At 41.4% G+C, this 21,434-nt stretch overlaps 1 protein-coding gene across 2 annotated transcripts; it reads right to left on the bottom strand.

Moving 5' to 3' along the window:
* Positions 1–212: 212 nt before the first annotated feature.
* CREG2 (cellular repressor of E1A stimulated genes 2) lies at positions 213–20,994 on the bottom strand. Of its 2 annotated transcripts, XM_084618331.1 has the most exons (4): positions 20,516–20,994; positions 17,232–17,401; positions 3,414–3,527; positions 213–473 (listed from the first exon to the last, which is right to left on the bottom strand). In XM_084618331.1, the coding sequence occupies exons 1-4, from the start codon at positions 20,966–20,968 to the stop codon at positions 326–328; spliced, it is 885 nt and encodes a 294-aa protein (XP_084474457.1). In that variant the 5' UTR covers positions 20,969–20,994; the 3' UTR covers positions 213–325. The 2 variants fall into 2 exon arrangements, with proteins under 2 accessions (XP_084474457.1, XP_084474458.1); XM_084618332.1 differs by lacking the exon at positions 3,414–3,527.
* Positions 20,995–21,434: the final 440 nt, after the last annotated feature.

The following is a 21,434-nucleotide window of genomic DNA, read 5'->3' as shown; positions in this document are numbered from 1 at the left end:
TGTAAGTGTCACATGAGTGAGTGGATGACACTAAAAATCAAAACAGGCAGATCCAAAAAATTTTTAAGTAGCAGTCAGGAAGGTATCAAACCTATCTGAAATGCCAAGATTGTGTGTTCCAGTGTAGGATTTACCATCCACATATCATTTTTAATATAAAGATCCATATTGGTTTATTAGCATTTGATCCACATAAAAAAGATGGGGCCATTTTGAATGCTTTTGAAAAAAAGTCACTGTAAAATACCCATCCAACAACATGGTGTTGGAAAAAGTTTTTGGAAAGCAAATATGAAAACTGTGAAGATTTATATTTCAAACCCAATCACTCTTTACTTGGAACTGCTTTGAAATACTCTTCCACTGCAATGGTGGAAACTCCTCCATACCAGTTCTGAAGCCAGATGTGCTCAATGTTCATTTTCATAAAGAACCATTCGTAGTTACGAGGCCACTTCCTCATAACTGGGTGCCTGAAAAGACAAAGAATTCCAAAAAGGTTTGCCAAAATGCATATCTAGTGGATTTCTTTCTTCAATGCAGTAGTTGCTAACCTTCGGCAACTAGAAGAGTTTACCTGAATAAAACCTGGGCTGTACCAGGCAGCATCATTGACCTATGCTCACTTTCACTTGCAATGAACCTTGCTCCAAACCTACATGTGGCAGCAAATAAAAGTGCAGCAAGGGTACCTGAGAGGCCTATCATTAAAAGGCAGATTTTGCCCAGCCCTTAAACAGGTGGAAAGTGCTGGCAGAAGGCAAAAGGGCCTGCATCCACAAAGGGACTTGGGTGTTGCAATGTGGAGCATTGCAGTGACTCACTTTTATGCGCCTAGAGAATCATTGGAACAACAATGGGATCCACAAAGCTTGGGTTAGGTGCCTAGGCTAATTATACAACAAATGGGGAGAAAAAGGTGCCTAAGAATGCAATCCACAAAAGCAGCAGTCTAGGCAGGGAGTTGCCTAAATTAGCCAATGGGAGATGCTGATGAAAGGGATGTGTCCCAAGTGCTGCCCCGCTCACAGTTCATCACCTGCCTATTTCTGCTTCTATGCCACAGCTTGGAACCCTCTTTTGCAGTTTCCACAGAATGCATCTGATGAAGTGAGCTGTAGCTCACGAAAGCTTATGGTCAAATAAATTGGTTAGTCTCTAAGGTGCCACAAGTACTCCTTTTCTTTTTGTGAATACAGACTAACACGGCTGTTACTCTGAAACCTTTCCTAGAGTCAGGCAGCTAAACCACTTTGTGTGAGAATGAGTTAGGCAGGCACCTGATTCCACATACAATGGGAGAAGATGGAAAGTGTAGTGCTGCCTACCTTATAACTTCTAGCTCAGGGGTGGACAAACTTGTTGGCCTGAGGGCCACATCGGGGAATATAAATTGTATGGCGGGCCATGAATGCTCACAAAATTGGAGTTGGGGAGCGGGAGGGGGTGAGGGCTCTGGTTGGGGGTGTGGGCTTGGGGGTGGGGCTGGGGATGAGGAGTTTGGGGTGTATGAGGGGGCTCTGGGCTGGGACTGAGGTGTTCGGAGGATGGGATGGGGATCAGGGCTGGGGTAGGGGTGGGGGTGAGGCTCTGGGGTGGGGTTAGGAATGAGAGGCTTAGGGTGCAGGAGGATGATCTGGGCTGGGATCAAGGGGTGGAGAGTGGGAGAGGGATCAGGGTTGGGGCAGGGGGTTGGTGCGTGGGGAGAGGCTCGGGGTGCAGGCTCTGAGCAATGCTTACCTCAAGCGGCTCCTGGAAGCAGTGGCATGGCCATTCTCTGGCTCCTACACAGAGGCGTGGCCAGGCGGCTGTGCATGCTGCCCCATCCACAGGCACCGCCCCTGCAGCTCCCATTGGAATGCTTAGGAGCCAGAGTTGGGCCATGCCACGGCTTCCGGGAGCAGTGTGGAGCAGCCCCCAACCCAGTGCCCCAGCTGGAGCGCCAGAGCGGGGCGGAGCCATGTGGTGTGGCTCCCGACCGAGCGCCCCAGCCGGATTGCTGCAGCGGCACCCTGGCTGGAGCGGGGCTGAGCTGCGTGGTGCGGCCCCCGACCCAGCACCCCAGCTGGAGCGCTGTAGTAGGGCAAGCCCCAGACCCTGCTCCCCAGCAGGAGCTCACGGGCCGGCTTAAAATGGTCCGCGGACCGTAGTTTGCCCACCCCTGTTCTAGCTCATTGGTTAAAACACTCACCTGGGATATGGAAGGCTTGGATTCAGTTCACTCCTCTGTCTGATGGAGAGGAAAAGATTTGAACAGAGATCTCCCACCTCTCAGGAGAATGCCCTAACCACTGGGCTAAAAGTTGCAAGGTGGTGGTGGCACCATCACCTCCCTGCAAGATTTTGAAGGGGACTGATCCAGTAGGTGACCTCTGAGTGTGCTTACCACATTGGGCCCTGCAGGCAAGATTGATGTTCACTGCCTATTTTCCCCTGGTTGGTGGATTGCACTGGGGCTTAGATGAAATGTAGGTGTACAGATGCCTAGAGTAAGGCAGCAGTGTGCATGCTCAGAGGCGGAAAATTAGGCACCTAAATAACTTTTACAGTAGAAACTTTATGCCACCAGTGAATTTAGGTGCCTACAGTGTTAGGCGGAAGCCGAGCGGGGGTTTTGTGGATCACAGTGGGGCCTAAAACTGGGACTTGGGCACCTAAATCTGGGGTTCAGGCGGATCTGGGCCAAGGTGCCTTCATCCCCTTGCTTGACTCACTTAAAGGCCTGGAAGAATTGCAGTCCTTTGCTTTGGGGAACATCAGGATTACTGCTTTCCTAGTCCTGTGAGAGTGCATGGCACCTCAAAGGGGGTGGGGGACGAGATGAGCCATAATTCTGTCCCCCTAACCACTAACCGTCACACCTGGCTAGCTGCATGGAAGATGCTACTTACACAAAGGTGTGTAAGTAGCAAATGTGGCGACACCTGGAAGCACCCTGAGACATTCAGGCTGCCTCCTGGATCTCCCTATGAGGCAGTAGAGTTCATCACTGGCCCTTTCTATGGACTGTGCCTAACTGACACAATTTTGTTTTGTGGAAGGGAGGAAGAGCCAAAAGTGCTAGTCACAGAAACCTCAGATATGACTACACATGCTGGAGGTAAGGGAATCACTCTTAATACTTTTGTAAATCCTAGAATTATATACAGCAGGTTCTATCAAAATACATATTGATCACTACTTATCTGGATGGCATATCTGACTGTCCCAAGAGTACTAAGATAGTCCTAAAGGCCTGGATAATTAACCAAGCAGCACTGGATAAAATTTCACCTTACATGCTCTACAGCCTAGTAAGTAAAGAGCAGGCCTGTTACTCCTGGGATCCTTAATCCCAACTGCCCACCTCACTCACAATTTATTCATCTCAATATTGTAGGTATTACTATATTACATAAATATCACATACAGACCTAGAAAACATAGCTTGTTTGGCAAATTCCATTTCCTCTGGTGGTACCATGACCATCTGTCCTGTGAGAGTCAGTCTGGCACACCTTGGATCCTCAGGATCAATTATATTTTTTCTGCACACAGAGAAAAGTAATCATGTATAATAGATTGTTTTTTACAGCAGAGGTCTTTAAGAAGCTATTCATATTGGCTAAATATATAGCATGCTCTTGGGGAATATGAGCTTGTGCTCACATATTGAGCAGCTGTAATATTCTAAGCCCAGGGCTTGCTTCTCCAAACCTTTACTCACATGAGTAGTGATATTCCATGGGACTGTTCAGGTGGGTGAGGAGTACTCACATGAACAAGAATTACAGGATCAGGCCCAAAATTTGAAGCAAAACAGAGATTCATCTATTTTCTAACCATGCTTTTGAAAATAATTAATAAGTAGATGATGTCTTCTATCTATTCAAATTGTAATTGTTCTAATCTTTTATGTTATAAGCTGATTTTCTGTTGAACTTTTATGAATGTCATTCTGTAGCAACAAAAATTAGGATTGGCCATCCATGCACAGAACCAGACTTAGAATTTTTGTGTAGATCTGCAAAACAATTTTAAGGTGCCCCACCCAAGCACCTCAAAAACATCACTGATTCTTGTCCACCCTTATCACACCACCATACACAGGATTTTGAGGAGGGTTAGTGAAATGGTTAGCATACACCCAAAACCTAAACGATTACAAAAATGAATGTGTATGTAACTTTAGTCCCCTTCCTCGTAGCCTTCTGCTGTAGACCCACCTGCTTGCTCATTTCTACACTAGTGATTGGTCTACATCACTTTATGTTTTCAAGGCTAAAGAAGGACAAGGAAAAGGCTAGAGTCTCACTATTTTTAAAAGGAGAACTCTGATTCTCTGTTACGTTTCTAGTTCATTCAAATTAGGGGGCTCTTGACAGCTCTCCAGCTCTGCCTGCACTGTAATGGCATTTAAAATAAATTACAAGTGTAGCTATGGGACTGATTCTATGACTATAAGAACAGCCATACTGGATCAGACCAATGATCCACCTAGCCCAGTATCTTGTCTCTGACAGTGGCCAGTGCCAGATGCTTCAGATGGAATGAACAGAACAAGGCAATTTCAAGTGGTCCGTTCCCTGTCATCCAGTCGCAGATTCTAGCAGTTTGAAGTTTAGGGACACCCAGAGCATGGGGCTGCATCCCTGACCATCTTGGTTCTCTGTTACATTGATATAAATGAGGAGTAAGTCCACTGCTAGCAAAATCACAATGAAACCATTGTGAGGGCCTAATTGCGTGAGAAGCTGAGTGGCCTCAACTTCCATTAGTTTCAACAGCAGTTGAAACTGCTCAGCACCTCACAGTGTTAGATCCTACACGATGGCTTAATTAGGTCCAGAGACTCACATTAAGAAACAAGCATTGCAATTGTTGTTCTCAAGTGTTTTAACATAAAGAAGGCAACTGCAGTAAATTAAGCCTGATCTGCATGCAGTTTTACTCATAGATCTTGACTTGAACTCGTTAGCCTGGCCCCTCACTGTAGATACAATTTGCCTATTACTTTTTTCCTTATAATTCTCAGTATGTTTCTGTTGCATGGACACATATGGGAGTGTTCCTGCAGCTAATTTAACACCTGCAAATTCCCCACAAATGGTAATAAAAACTCTGTCGCCTACTGGATAAAGTGTCTGCTTTTATACAGAAAATAGAATGGGCTGATACTCAGCTGTGCCCAATAAGCACTGGGCACAGCTGACAGCATGAGCGGCAAAGGTGCAATATGTGGTTCTCTTACCCACAAGATGGTTTTCTACCATCCCCAGAAGCTTAGAGCAGCCTCAGGGCTCCCAAGGAGCTGTTATGCTGACTGAGATCAATGTGTACTTTGGTCATGACTCCTCCCACCTTCTACATTCAGTGGGGGAAAGAGGGAGAGACCAGAGTTGGGGCTAGGATCCAGCTCAAATTTTTTATTTAACATTGGTTTATTTAAAAAAATGATGATCTAGAAATTTTCCAGCAACATATTTTAGTACAGACTAAGGAATTAGTGTTACTCTGAGCACCTGAAAATCTGCATTTCCCTGACTAGATTCTGATTTCAGTTATACCAGCGTAAGTCCATTGAAGTCAGTGGAGTTACTCCCAATTTACACTGCATAACTGAGATTAGTCTAGCCTCTGACTTTTTGTGTTTAAGATTGCATTAGTATCATATTTTTATCTATTTAATTAGATTAGTTTTTAAAATAAGTGAACGGAATTTTTAACAAGCAAAATATGTACCTGTAGAAATTCAGTTCAATTAATAAGCCTGTTTCCACCTGCATGCAACTGACTATTTCTTCATTACAAGCCCATCAGGTATTTGAAAATGGAGTAAAACAATTGAACAGTGGATAAAAGCAAATTAGTTTGCAAGTGCATTTGCTTGGTATATCTTAGTTATTTGTTGCAAGTTACTTACAGGAAGAAGGAACTATAAAATGACATTCTTTCTGGTTGGAAGGTTAAGTTTCATGGGACGTATGGCGGTGGGAGATTTGATTTGACTATGTGCGTTATAATCAGGAGCTATCAGAGAGCATGTTAGATCCCTCCTCCTAACTCTTTTAGAATAAAAGAGAAATGTGTACACAAAAAGATCAAATAATTATATCTGTTAATTTTCAGTACTGGCCTACCCCAAGAGATATGTACCTCAATATCTAGAATGTTTGAGCATGTTCTTTCTCCTTGGCCTTTTCTTTTGTTTGCAGATTTCACTATGTTTTTGTCTCACTGGTTGGGGTGTTTCGCTTATTTGCACATGTGATTAAAAGACTATTAGTCTTTGGAACAGTTTGTTCAAACTGTAGTTTGTATATTTAAATATTCAATTTAGGGGGGCTCAGTTTGTTTTGCTGGCAAATCAGCAAGCAAATTTTGTGTGAAGATTAAATCGGACAAAATACTAGAAAAGCTGAACAAGGACAGTGACACATCTGAACTTGGTACACTCTGTTGTTATATTGTTGGCATGGCTTTTATCACTGGCTTTTATCATACTTTTCCGTTCCATAACAGTTAACTTTGTATCCTAGTCTTACATTGACATTGGTATTTTAATCTAACAAAAGGCTTAATGTTCTGAAAGAACTCTACTTTTGCATTTTCTTTGGTATAGTATACCGCTTACAATGTGCTTTTTTTTTCTTTCTAAACCTGTGTACAAGCACTAAAGTTGTAGTAGTACAGTTCTGTCTCTAATGTGGACAGGTCCTGTGTTTTCAGTGTGTTATTGGTACAGCTGATGTAAATTTGGGACTTTCTGCCCAGAAATAGAGGGATATAGGAAGTGAACCTGTGGCCTCTCTTCATTCATAAACTCCTTATGCATGTCAGTGGATATCATAGAATAACAGAGTTGGAAGGGACCTCAGGAGGTTATCTAGTCCAACCCCCTGCTCAAAGCAGGACCAAACCCCAATTTTTGCCCCAGATCCTAAATGGCCCCTTCAAGGATTGAACTCACAACCCTGGTTTTAGCAGGCCAATGCTCAAACCACTGAGCTATCCCTCCCCCCTATACATAGTTACACATTTAGTAATGATTTCTTGCCTTCTATATAAAAACATTCACATTCAGTCCTCACTCCTCAGGTCCATCTTAGCTTTGTGTGGCATAAAACTGAGTGGGAAGATGAAAGTAGGTCTATTTTTGTGACACGGAGGGCCATTGGTGATTCGCTGCTTTATTTCAGTAACTCATCAGGCCTGACATACTCACTACACCTAACACACCGTTTTCATGATATATACTCAAAAGGTGGCATATAATATCTAACTGAAAATTAATAACTCACTGATCCTTAAAATTCTAACATGAGGTATTTATAAGATCTGTACAAAGAGTTATAAATATGCACCAGAATTATGGTCTTAAAATGTGCTTGGCAAACAATGCATAAGCCCAGATTGCCCTAGAGAAAGGAATGTGTATTTGCTTGTCTGACCAGCCTGGTCATCAGGCAGAGACAACGAAGGTATATTTACATAAAAGGTAAACAAAGCCATCAAACTAGCGAGTGGGGGAGATAGCCTCTTAACTATAAACAGTGGCGGTCGGAACCTCAACTGATGAGCAATTGCATCAACTGATTGTATACAATATTACTGTATAAAAGCATATCAAGTAAGGTCTTTAATGAAAGCCTGTGACACACTGGTGATTAATATAACTGTGAAATGTAGGCATTAATACAATATGAGGAATTATGGATACACATTGACATGCTTTACAGCAGCAGTTCTCAACCAGGGATCCGGAGCCCCCTGAGGGGTGGGGGGGCACAAGCAGGTTTCAGGGGGGCCATCAAGCATGGCTGGCATTAGACTCACTGGAGCCCAGGGCAGAAAGCTGAAGCCCTGTTGCCCAGGGCTGAACCCTGGGACCCTGAGCCCCGCCACCAAGGGCTGAAGCCAAACCCTGCGTAACTTAGCTTTGTGGGGCCCCCTGTAGCATGGGGCTTCAGGCAGTTGCCCTGCACACTACCCCCTAATGCTTACCCTGGCTTTCATATGCATTAAAACAGTTGTTGTGGCACAGCTGGGCCTTGGAGTTTTTATAACATGTTGGGGGAGCCTCAGAAAGAAAAAAGTTAAGAACCCCTGCTTTACAGTCCGTGACCAGACACAGTGAGAAACAGATTTTCTCCCAGAGAGGAGGGAAGGCAGCTATCTACCTATCTCCAATGTAAATGAAGTAGTGTCAGATCAAAACAGTGGAAGCCCTACTTATATATGAATAAACAGGAGGATGGAGACTGTACCCCCAGGAAGCCTCCCTGCCTCTTGAAGCAAGTTCAGTGAACTTTGGGAAGACAGCCTGGCATCTACACTCCAGCAAGGGAGAGAAGCTTTCTCCAAGCTTACTTTTCAAAGAATACAATTCAAACGTTTACTGGACTATAAAAAGAAAGGGAGAGAACCTCATAGTTATCTATCACTGGGGGGTGGGGGGAGATTAAAAGGGTCAGAGCTCTTCAAATCACTGAACATTGGATCATTCAACCAAGGGGTTGAAGTCTCTCAGAACTGAATATGGTTGAGAAACCTGCTTAGGCAAAGATTGTAACTTGCTGAAATTAAGTTTTAGTCTTAGAGGTGTATTTTTACTTTTGTTGGTTTGTAACCATTTCTGTGTTTATTCCTTATACTTGATATCTCATAAACCTATGACTTTTTGTTTGATAAACTTGTTTTTCTTTTGCTATAAACCAATTCAGTGCTGTGATTGAAATAAGAGTGTTTGTCAAACCCCCGTTAAATTAATTAATTGCAGTGTATTTTCTCTTTAAAGGAGCAACAAACTTAGTAACTTCTGTGAGTGTTCAGTAAGAAGGCTGGACGCTGCAGGGAGACGTTTCTGGGGAACTCAGGAGTTAGGGCTCAGAGTTTGTTACCTGGGAGGCAAGGCTGGGATGGTTAGAGTCCTGAAGAGTTTGCTGGGCAGGCAGACAAAATGGTGTGTCAGGGAGTCGTCACCCATTTTAACAGCAAAATTCTCACTTGCTGAGGCTGAGAGGGGTTACACAGTATCTCACAAGTCTGGGAACTTCAGCAGACTGTCACATTGGCAGGCAATTTTGGGGAAGTTTGGGACTGAGGGGGTTTTTCAATCATCCTTCAAAATAACTGGGCAGTTGAAGCCAAGCTGCGACCTAGAGGCTTGAATGAGGGCTCTTGGTGTCAGGGCTGTGAGCCACAGGAGCACAGCATTGAAGGCATCCAGAGTTGCAGGGCAGGCAGTGACACAATCCCTTAATGGTCTGGGTTGAATCCCGAAGCATTATCAGATCATATTTGGGAAAGGAAACAAAGGAATCAAGATGGATACCATTTACATAAAAAGATACACACCTTGCTAAAGAGATTAAACAAAACCAGACTTAATGGGAATCAGACAAAGCTTATGCATTTTATTAGAGCTACATGAGTGCTCATGTGCACATTGTTTTAGAGAGGTTATTTCAGGTATTCATCAGGTCTGAGGAGAGGAAAGAATTGATTTATCCACTTTTTCTGCTCCTGGGGGCGCAAACTATGCATTGAACACTTGATTCTGGTCAGCCAGTTGTTTATGTTAAGCATGTGTGATCAGTCCTGGAGAGAGCTGCATACAAAAGCATTCACTTCATTCCAGTCCTACAGAAAGGAACCATACTGTCTGCTTTAAGCACTAAAAGAAGCTGTCACTTTTGATCATCTTATGGCAAAAACCATACACTGATGAAATACCTTTAGGAATTACACAATGCTCTGAGGTGTACACCAACAAATATTTTCATTTTCCACCCATTTCACTCCATTCTGTTTCCACCTATGTTGGGTCATGGTTCAAAAATGACTCAGAGTAAAGAGTGGCACCTACTTATTAAAATATTTACTTGCACAAGAGTACACCCAACACTAGTCCCTGCAGTCATTTCCTGAGTTTTCATTGGAGAATTCCCATCCAAAAATTAGCCAGGTCCAGATCTGACAAAACTATAACTCAGAGTGGTAGGGCTACATTAACACCCAACAAAACAGAGCTTTTTTTAGGGGTAAATTCCAAAGTTGAGGGCCCTGCCTCCACTGATGATGTTCTGTCTCTTGCTCCCACACATGCAAATCTAGGGACCTTTTAGCATCATTAGTCACTTCCACTTGGCTCCAACAGCCCAACATTGAGGTGAGGATCACAGGGTTAATTACTACATTGGAAATATATTCTACACCATAGGATTTTATTTTCTAAAGTCTACAGAAGGAAACGTTATGCCATCAGATAATTATCATGGTTGTGTATTAAAACACACAGCACTTTGATTTTATATTTAGAAAAGGACAAGTTATGTTCCTGATATATGCCATCATAATTCAGCACTGAAGGATCTGAAATAGAAAGTATGTATTAGCATTACTAATCTGTGTGGTTTGAACATGGGACAAAATCTCTATTGAAAGCAAAATTCATAATCTGAAAAGCCGCTGCTGGCTGTCAGCTTGATACTGCAGGGTACTATTGCCCTGCCTTCCCCCTGATTTGGACAAAAAAGAATGTTCTTTCTCATTCTGTCTTCAAAGCCTTCAAAGAGAGTTAAAAAGGCATCTTTATTTGTGGATGTAGAGTCTTCCATTTTAAATCAAAAGAAAGTCCTGAGGTTAAAGAAAAGAATGAAAAAATGGCTTTTTTGTATAGAATTGATTTCTGTGTTTGGTCACATGCCCATTCTAGTTTGGTTTAGATCACTCCACAGTTCCTAGAAGAACTTCCTTCCTAGGCTGTTTTTCTTTCAGGTTAAGTGCTCTTGGTGTGCTTGACTGTCTTTGTTCATATAAATAGCAAATTTCTGTGGCTGAACTACTAATTGTGGTATGTAACCCATCACTTAAATCAGCCTCTGTACCAGATGACGGGAGGATAGCTTATGTAACGCCAATTTTTTAAAAAACTCGAGAGGCGATCCTGGCAATTATAGTTCGGGAAGCCTAACTTCAGTACCAGGCAAATTGGCTGAAACTATAGTAAAGAACAGAATTATCAGACACATAGACGAACACAACATGTTGAAGAAGAGTCAACATGGCTTTTGTAAAGGGAAATTATACCTCACCAATAATTCTTTGAGGGTGTTAACAAACATGTGGACAGGGGTGATAGTGTACTTGAATTTTCAGAAAAGCTTTGACAAGGTCCCTCACCAAAGACTCTTAAACAAAGGAAGCAGTCATGGGATAAGATAAAAGGTCCTTTCATTGATCAGTTACTGGTTAAAAGATAGATAGATAGATAAATTAAATAAATAGGAATAAATGGTCAGTTTTCACACTGGAAAGTGGTAAATAGTGGAGTCTCTAAGGATCTGTATTGTGACCAGTGCTGTTCAACATATTCATAAATTATCTGGAAAACAAGGTAAACAGTGAGGTGGCAAAGTTTTCAGACGATACAAAATTACTCAAGATAGTTAAGTCCACAGCTGACTGCGAAGAGTTACACAGAGATCTCACAAAACAGGGTGACTGGTCAAGAAAATGGCAGATGAAATTCAATGTTGATAAATGCAAAGTAATGCACATTGGAAAACAATCCCAACTATACATACAAAATGATGGGGCTTAAATTAGCCGTTCCCACTCAAGAAAGAAATCTTGGAGTCATTGTGGATATTTCTCTGAAAACATCCACTCAATGTGCAGTGGCAGTCAAAAAAGCTAACAGAATGTTAGGAACCATTAGGAAAGGGATTGTTAACAAGACAGAAAATATCATGTCACTATATAAATCTACAGAACTCCTACACCTTGAATACTGTGTGCAGTTCTGATTTCCCCATCTCAAAAAAGATATACTAGAATTAGAAAAAGTACAGAGAAGGGCAACAAAAATTATTAGGGTGTAGAACAGCTTCCATATAAGGAAGACTGGAAGTGTTTATTTTAGAAAAGAGATGACTAAATGGGAATATGATAGGGGTCTGTAAGACCATGAATGGTGCAGAGAAAGTGAATAGGGAAGTATTATTTTCCCCTTCACATAGCACAAGAACTAGGGGTCATCCAATGAAATTAATAGGCACCAGATTTAAAAACAAACATAAGGAAGTACTTCTTCACACACTGCACAGTCAACCTGTGGAACTCATTGCCAGGGGATGTTGTGAAGGCCAAAAGTATAACTGGGTTCAAAAAGAATTAGATAAGTTAATGGAGGATAGGTCCATCAATGGCTGTTAAGAAAGGTGGTCAAGAACACAATCCCATGCTCTGGATGTCCCTAAACCTCCGACTGCCAGAAGCTGACAGGGGATGGATCACGCAATAATTGCCGGGTTCTGTTCATTCCCTCTGAAGTGTCTGGCACCAGCTATTGCCCGAAGATAAGATACTAAGCTAGACGGACCATTAGTTTGACTCAGTGTGGTCATTCTTATGGTCTTATGAATTACATGATTAAGCAGTGAATGTTGTGTGGCACAGCCATAGCCAATTTTATGGTAACAGTCAGCCCCCTGAAAAGAGGATCACAACATTAGGTAGTTTCAGTAAACACAGAGAAAGAAACAGACCTTGGTGTACGAGGTTGGAATTTTCTACAGTTGGTTATTTAAGTGTAAAGAAAAAAAGAAAACAATAATTTAGAGCTATATTGTGTGTGCTGCATGGTGATGATAATAGGTTTCATATTTAACTTTCTAATTTAGTAGTTATGTGTTTGCTGGATGGATCTTTAAATATGGATTTTGGAGTAACAGTTACTGAAGTGTTTATCCTGAATGTGACTAAAGAGGGACAACATAAATACTAGAGAGACAAAGATGTTCCTGTGTCACAAAATTGGGATCTGAATCTAAACTTCTGCAAAGTTCAGGGGTGTTTGGATTCAGGGTTTCTGTGCAGGCCCATCTCTAGAAAACACATTTGCCTTTCACTTAGCTTTTATAGTTTGTCTTACTGTATTTACTGACTGTCAGATATTTAGATTGAAATCAGGGTTTGCCTGAAGGTGTAATGCTGAATTTGTGGCATTCCATTCCTTTTCATGTTAACAGACTGTGACCTCACAAATACAGGATTATGTGGATCAAACAGAAGGCTTGTTCAAAACACCAGCATCTGACCTAATCGTAAAAGGAAAACAAAAAACATGACTAACCTAGAAAACTGCTTTTTGTCAGAATGTTCTTTTCATTTTTTTCTTCCAGTGTGGAAGTCAGTCTTTGATAGGAAGTTCTGTAACTACTACTACTTTAGGAGGTCAGTATTTGGCCCTGCTCCTGGACACACCTTTGCATGTGCTTAACTTGACTTCTGTGGGACTAGTCACATGCTTAGGTGTTTGCAGAATCAGGGCAATAGTGAGGCCTGGTACTTTGCTAAGTAAGAGAAATGCTCTAAGCAGCTCGTGTGTCAGTCTTAATTTAAAACAATGGTATTTTGGGTTTGTTTTTTGCCTCTTAATCTAAGGCCCAATCCTGCTCTCACCGTATGCTGTGGGAACAGGATTGGGCCCTTTCTCCTTTTCTGGAGAGTGAACTATTATATACCAATTTATTCCAGGAATGGCTTTTTGCCATTTAATTTTTCTTCCCTCTTTTTCCCACTTACAGCCCCCCTTCAGAATAACACCTACCCTTCAACTAGTATCCTCTGAAGATACTCGTTAATGCTATTCCATGGACAGACCATCAGGGAGTGCTCTAAAAGCAATGTCCCCTGTATCCTTCTGGGAAGTGGAAATCTTTTGATCAGTGATGAGGAATCTAGATTATAATCACAATATCATAATGTACTGCTATTAGCCCCTACTAGTATGGGGCCATTTCCCTCATTCTTGCATGACCAGAAGTTTTGTTTCTGTTATTAGTTTAAGTTTGGGTTTTTCAAATTCTCTTTCCAGCTGAATAGATGTAAGACTGTGAAATCAATAAATTGGATACCAGTCTGACATGTGAATACACATCACCTGATACTTGTTAGTTATAAAAAGTCTATTAAAATGCCAGTTGTGTATTATTTCTAAACCAGAGATTTATTTTGTGTAGAATAACTCAGAAGTATTCCTTAGCAGGGTGCCAACTGTTCCTAAAAAACAACAAGGAGTCACGGACTCCTTGTTGTTTTTGTGGCTACAGACTAACACGGCTACCCCCTGATACTTAACTGTTCTTAAGAATTTTGATTGCTTTCAAGTTTTCTTTAGTTTTTACAACTTGGGGTATGTATATACTCTAATAGAATTCTGCATGCAGACAAGATACAGGACCAAATTCATTGCTTGCATACAACCTTTCTCATGGAATCCACTATTGTTTAGCTATTTTGTATAATTGTTCTTCAGTTATAAAGTGAATGATACCCTTGATAGAGACAATTTCTGTGCAAAGTACCATATATTAAAACCTCATACAATGGAACTTTCTTATGCAAGAAATAGCTATTCATCTCACTATTTCGCTAGCAGTGGAGAGAAACACTGAGCTGACAGACATCGTAGGCTATGTTGGGCTAGTAGATCTTGCCTCTGAGATGAAGAATGGGTAGCAGGGAAGAAAACTCCCTGCATATAAAACAATCCACCCATTTAAAACCTTGCACTGAGAAATGTAGGCCCTAACCTGATGATACTAACTTTGGGGATAGTGCTGGGTGCTTTGAGGTCATTGATACACTTTTGCTGCACTGATACTGTTCCGCTGTTTACCCGGCACTGTCCTTATATCTCCTACATACACACAGCAGAAGTGCTTGGAATGCCAGTTCAGGAGGGCTTATGGTACGAGAGTGTCCAACAGCACTGTCAATACTAGAGTTAGTACTGGAGGACACAGAAAAGCACATTGCACAGACAGCAAGGAAGGCCCCAGGTATCCTGTGATTCTTGGTTGTGGAATTGGCCCCTGAAGCTACCCCCAGAGGCAGGTCTGTGCAGCAGTATCCAAACTATTACTTATTTTAATGTCTAGCTCTTAAGGATGTGGAGAAAACTTTAGAAATGTGAACTGAATGTAAACTAATGCAACGATATCTTCATGCACTTGAAGAAAGCCCTAAGCAACAGCTTGCATAGACATGTACAGTCTTGGTCATCTCAATTGGGGAATGACTTTGAAACCTAACAAAAACCATTTAAATACCAGCAATTGATAACTTTTTCACTGCCAGTCAGGTTACACAAACATCTATGTACTTATCACTCAGGGGATGCAGTCGCAGATATGGAGGTGGAGGTGACAGTTGGCGGCTGTCAAGGGTTGCTTTTCTAGCCCAAAAGTTAAAATCACCTTTGACCCTGCTCACAGAGGGAAGGGAAAGAGTTATCATCTCCCACTGCCCAAGTTCCCAACCGCGTCCTAGGTGCAAAAGACTGTAGAAATATTTTCACGCATTCCTAGGACCAAAAACCCCAGTGGTGACTCATCAGCTTCCAAACTTTCCATTTCATCTCACAATTTGCCAGTGCAGTTTTGCGTTGTTAATACTAAATCTGTGCAAATGGGTAACTTCAGAAATAATGTAAAATAAACTGAACGTAATATCCATATAAATAATGCAAGGAATGTCATCGTGATTCGAATATTTATGTTCAAATTGAATGCAATAGCAACATCTACATTTTAATTTACTTGCAGCTGACACCAAACTTTAAGTTTCCCACAGAATTTAGCACCAAAGTGCTACAGACACCAGCTGCAGAATTTCAGTTCTGCTGGCTGCAAAATATACAGTGCCTTGGTAAGGGCTGTTCCTAGGGCAGTGTGGGGCCTGGGTCGGAAGTGACGGATTCGTCTTCCAGGACTGATCCCGCCGGCCAATTGCACCGGCCCACAGGGGCCCCCAAAACGCGGGACCCGGAGTGGTTGCCCTGATTCGCCCTACTCAAAGGATGGCTCTGGCCTTGGTCATAAGTGAGAGTAGCTTCTGGAGAATCAGCATTAAAAGGAAAATGGCAGAGGTGAGCTTTAGTACCTCAAATAACTAATAGTTATTAAATAAGTATATAATAAACGTGAAGTTTCAAAGGTTTTTCAATATTTCTATAAGCTGTCACTAGTCTTTCTGACTGCTGCCTATGGACTGATAAGTCCCAAGCAGGTGGTTAAGTCTGATGAGGTCAGCTAAACATAAAACCAAGATTTTCAAAAATGATCACTCAAAGTTAGGGTCCTATGTCCATATTAGGCACCTAAATTGGTAACCTGATTTTCTGAACTGCTGATCACCAGCAGCTCTCGTTGCCATCTGAAAATGAGGCCACTTATTTAAGTGTTATGACAAAGAAGGTTAACTTTAGTCATCAAGTTTTGAAACTTTTGGTGAAGATGTTCAGCTTATCATTTAAATGCATGAGAAGGTTGGGAGAGTGAAAATTATACCATTTGTTATTCCTTTGAAAAAGGTTTGATTCCGATACGTACAATTTTAAAATGATTAATTTTAAAAAAATTAATCCAATGTTTTAAAGAAAGGATAGAACTATCCTTACAGTGACTTTACAATTCTCCTGACTTCCTTATGCTTTCAAAGGGTGAGCTACATTTTCTCTATCTTAACCTCCATCGGACCATCAAGATAGAATTCTCCTCTTTGACTATGAAGATGTTGTATTTAAGACAATGAAACATTTTTAATGATGCTAGACCAATTCATACCCTCCGAAAGTAGCTGTAATGCCACTGAAATCAGTGGTGTTGCACACTGGTTCTATGTCTCTTACTCTCTGTAGTTAGATGTAGATATTAGAATACACCTCATATTTCAGCTTTCCTTTAAGAGATTGTGCTGAGGCATTTCTCCTATAATATAAAACAAACCTGTGGAGATTCTAGCTTTTGCTGTGGGCCAAAATAACTTTCATCCAGCCCCAGAAGTGGGACACTGAAAGGGTGGTCTAAAACCACCATTGTTCCCCCTTCATGTCAGATGTAAGAATCAGGGTGTAAGGATCCACTGACTTCATTGGGCTTTGGATCAGACCTAAGTATCAAACATTAGAACACAAAAACAGAGGTACCCAAAACTGGAGGTCACTTTTTTAAATTTGTGGCATAAAATATTGTCCAAAGCCAGAATGGGTGTTTGTCAAGGCAATGTTTGGAATCCAGGATTTCTTGGCTCCTGTTCCTATGCTTGGACCATGCCTCTGCCTGTATTGCTTCAGTTTAGCCAAAAGTATTTCAAATAATATTGTACTCACAACACAAATGTAAATGCTATCAGAAATCTATTTGTTTTCATTGACTGCTATCAGAAAGACAGACTGTTGGTACCTGCAGAAATCTCCTTCTGCCTCTGGCAATGTCAGAGAAGCCACAGAGTTCTTCATCAGATCTGTCACAGTGTTGTCCTTTGAAGTCACATAAAAGAAAGGTATTCCAGTGCTGTTATTGATGGGCCCATCACTGATTAGTAAACAATTCCCAAATGGTACACCTTGGATCTGAGAAAAGCCAGACAATCAATGCTTTAAAACTTTGCATTTATACATTGTACACAAAGATGGGGACTTACCCAAGGTCAGTAGCAGAAATGGGAATAGAACCTGTTGTTCTGGCTCCCAGTTTCCATTCTCACCACTAGACCTCATTGTTTTCTAAATTAGATTTACTTATCATAGTGGTATGGTAACAAATCTCTCTTCCCTCCCCCACCCCGCATGGTGATATGCAGAACCCCTTTTCTTTAAATTGCCAACTTTTTAAAAGAAACTAGCAAGTACAAAAACATGTCTGCATTAAAAAAACAATTATGAAAGCATCTGCCCCAGATGGCACTGATATCTTTTCTCAGGAATCTAAAAGGATTCATATTCCATTTCAGATTTTGATTCATTCTGATATTGGACCCCTCTGCACTGAGGTCTTTGCCTTGCTTTGAAATGTGGCCACATTGACTGGCTAAACTATAGTAGAAACCATTTTAACTAGAACTATGATTAAAATTAAACTGAATTTAAACACAGTTACAGACAACTCAGCATGGATGGGGCCTATAGGCCATCTAATCCACAGTCAGTAGCAAAACTTCCATTGACATGCATGGGCACAGGAGCAGACCTTACTGTGCCAGTTTTTCAAAAGTTGGCTCTCCTTTCCCCTGACTTGCACTTGCACAGTGGATATTCCATGTGCAAAAATCTGCCCCCACTTTTGGAAAGGAGACCTTGTGGTTGTAGCTCTATTGCCTAGGAAAGACAAAGGATAATTTTCTCTATAACGTGATAATTGTATCATGTCTCTCATCCCCTCAGAAATCACAGTAGCCCATCTAGACCTTGTATTGGGTTTTGTTTTTTGTTTTTTTTTAATATATCTTCAGGTATGTAATTCCAAATGGTCAATTAGATGTTGGATATTAAAAATAATAATCAATATATTGAGCTAATTCAGTATAACCAATGGGTTTTTGTAACAAAACTAAGTTAAACATGAATAGTTATGGAGAAAACCATGGGTGATACTAACCTGGATCACGTGCTTTCCATTTTTTGATGCTTATACACTTTTAATGTTTATATACAATCTATACTGCAGATGATAAGGAGTATTTTTTATGCAAACACATATCTAGGAAACCAACCAATCTGATTAAGAATTATAAAATAAAAAATAGAAGCTGTGAATAACATTAGAAATTTCAATCACTTAAATTTGAGTCTTTCATACATGGTTAACTTTATAGTTCACATTCAAAAAGGAACTCTGAGTCTAGGCCACATAACTCAAAATTCACAGCAAAGTCGACAGACCCATGAATTACATGTTTTATTATGAATCCATTTTTCGCTATTACTTATGTATTATAATTATGGACAGCAAACTGCACATATTTTATTAAGACTGTAATTCCATCAAAGGGTTCTGATGAGAGTATAAACCATAGCAGCTAAGATCATATGATTTAATAGCATATTTGAAATCCTGAGATGGAATTAGAGACTTCAAATGTACAACTGGGAATATTTTATTAATATTTTTTCTAGCTTCTGACGCTTTGCATTTCACAAACTGCCAGGCTGCTGCTTCTTTAATAAATCTTCCCAGAAGTTTTACTGGCTGCTAACTTTTACTTTCTTTTTTTTTTAATGTAACTAAAAAAATTAATCCCTAATTTGTGGACATTTTAACAAGAGAAGTAATGTTAAACTCACTTTTCCTGTGTGTCAGTATTATTGAAAGCTATGTATAGTTCAAAACCATCTTTTTTTAGAAGTATTTTACAGCTGGAAAAATAATGGCCCAAATTCTGCCCTGTAGGCCAGCTGCTCAACATCACACTGCTGACAAAATGGTCCTGAAGTGGGTACAGATGGTCAAGGTCAGATAACCCCCATCAGTGGTGTAGCTAGGAATCTGGGTGGGCCGCAAATTATTATGGACGGGCACTATTCCACCCACACATTCCCTTACAGACACGGCTTTGCTTTTGACTGACTAAAGTCTTTTCAAAAATTGTCTATTTGCCCAATAGGATGCACTATTTAAAAAAATGCCAGTATAAATTTACTTGAACTTTGCATTGAACTGCCCCAATATGGGCAGAGGCTCCCTGAGCTCCATGGAACCAGACCAGCATGGGCAGAGGAAGCTGAGCTCTGTTCCTGGACCCCCACAGAGCTGGTCCAACCAGGGCAGAAGAAGTTGGGCTCTGGTACCGGGGACCCATGGAGCTGGCCTGACATGGGTAGAGGAAGCCATATTTGAATGGGCCCATATGCGGCTGCGGCTCACCTGTGGCTACGCCATTGACCCCCATGCAGGCATATCTTCGAGGCTTAGCACCAGTGCTGCAGTTTCCACCCCACCCCTAGTGCAGAAAATATAGCGGAAGCAAAGGGGCGCAGCTGGCATACCCCTTATATCCTGCGGATCTCTGGCTACTGTATCAGCCCTTTGGGGTTGTTGACGGCCAGCATTAGTTATAGCAGTCTTTAGGCTGCTCTGTATTATGCCGGGGAACCAGCAGGACACACAGCCAGTTCAGGATTGGGGGAACATAAAGGCATCCTTCCTTGAGCTGTGTAGTGTGGGCTCCGGGGCCTCAACAGAGGATCTAGCCCAATGTTTTTCTCTTCTTTTTCTGCATCTTGCCAGGAGGTGCTGTTCTTTAGCATCTCTCTTCTATTGTACTGTAAGCATGATTTCTATTCCTAGAAATCTTTTGCAGAGAAGCAAAGCTGTGAATGTTGCTTAAATATGTGGCACCAGCACTGTATTTTTACAGGCTGATTAATATTACTGACAGCTTTTATTATCTGCATATTTTGTAGCTGACATCAGTACATGGTTGATTATAAGACAGTAAATAGTGTTCTTCATAACAGTGCTGGGATGCTGTTATGTAGTTTTGCATTATAATAAATCGCTAATGCTAGTAAAGAATTTGTGTAATTTATATACTAAATGCTTTCTCAAAACAGATTATTTACTGCCTTTTACAGAACAGTAAAATACAAGCAAGCAATGTGCAAGCCCTCTCCCGCTGTTAGTGGGTAAATAAGTCCAGTAGTCAAAGAGAATTCTCAATGTCTAGCAGAGGATGTGACTTACAGTACCTTTTCCTGGGTGGACTCGGTAGCCAAGAAGCCCCAGCCGTTATAATGGGTCAGGAAACGGGCAGTTCTGATTGCCTGTTCCTGAGGAGTAATGCTGTCTGTCCCTTTGACACTCTCTCTCCTGTAGGAAAACATCCTAGAAGGAGAAGAGATTTGCTTGGATCTCCCAGCCACTGGCCTTGACCTCATTTCCCCATCTTCTTTGTAAACAGAGGCTGGGTAGCTCTGCTTCCAGATGCTAGTCGTGTCTTCCAGAAGCGCAGGGAGAGCCTCCTCGTTTGAGGAGCTGTCCAGTTCTTCCTCCACCTCATTGGTAACTGACCACGAAACCCAGTTGACTATCACATATCCCCAAGCAGGAGACAGCATCACACTGCACCACAGAACCCAGGAAAGCCAGGATATTGGTGTAGTCCTTTTCCTCAGCTGTATTTGACAGCAGCACACAGACATTTTGTAATAAACACTCCACGCTAAGATCCACACTGAACCTTGCAAAGCCTGAACCTTTGGAATGATAGCAGCACCCTCCTGTGGTGAAAACTGGCTCAGAGATGGATTAGATTGAGTTTACACTCTTGCTAAAGCATCAACAGCCTGTATAATCTCCCTGCATAGAAACTCAACCCTGCCACCTGAAACAAAAGCTTAGGCAATATTGCTAAACAAAAGAATTTGGCTAGAATTCAGCTGGAAAGTATGTATCAACAGAGCCTACTGAACATACAAGAAATGTATTATAATTTCCACAAAATAATTCTTCTCCGTCAAAAGTCTGGCAATGACAAGCTAAAGGATGCAGCCACTTCAGTCATGCCAAATATACCTTTTCCATTTACTATCTTCTCTCCTTCCCCTTCACTGTACACTATTCCCCCCCCCCCCGCCCCATGTTCTAAACTGATTTGTTGGATAGTTG

The sequence above is a fragment of the Lepidochelys olivacea genome (genome assembly GCF_965140295.1).
Source record: "Lepidochelys olivacea isolate rLepOli2 genome assembly, chromosome: 1".
NCBI classification, from domain to species: Eukaryota; Metazoa; Chordata; order Testudines; family Cheloniidae; genus Lepidochelys; species Lepidochelys olivacea.
Note: the sequence above shows the minus strand (reverse complement) of the source record. Positions and strands in the feature narration are given on the sequence as shown.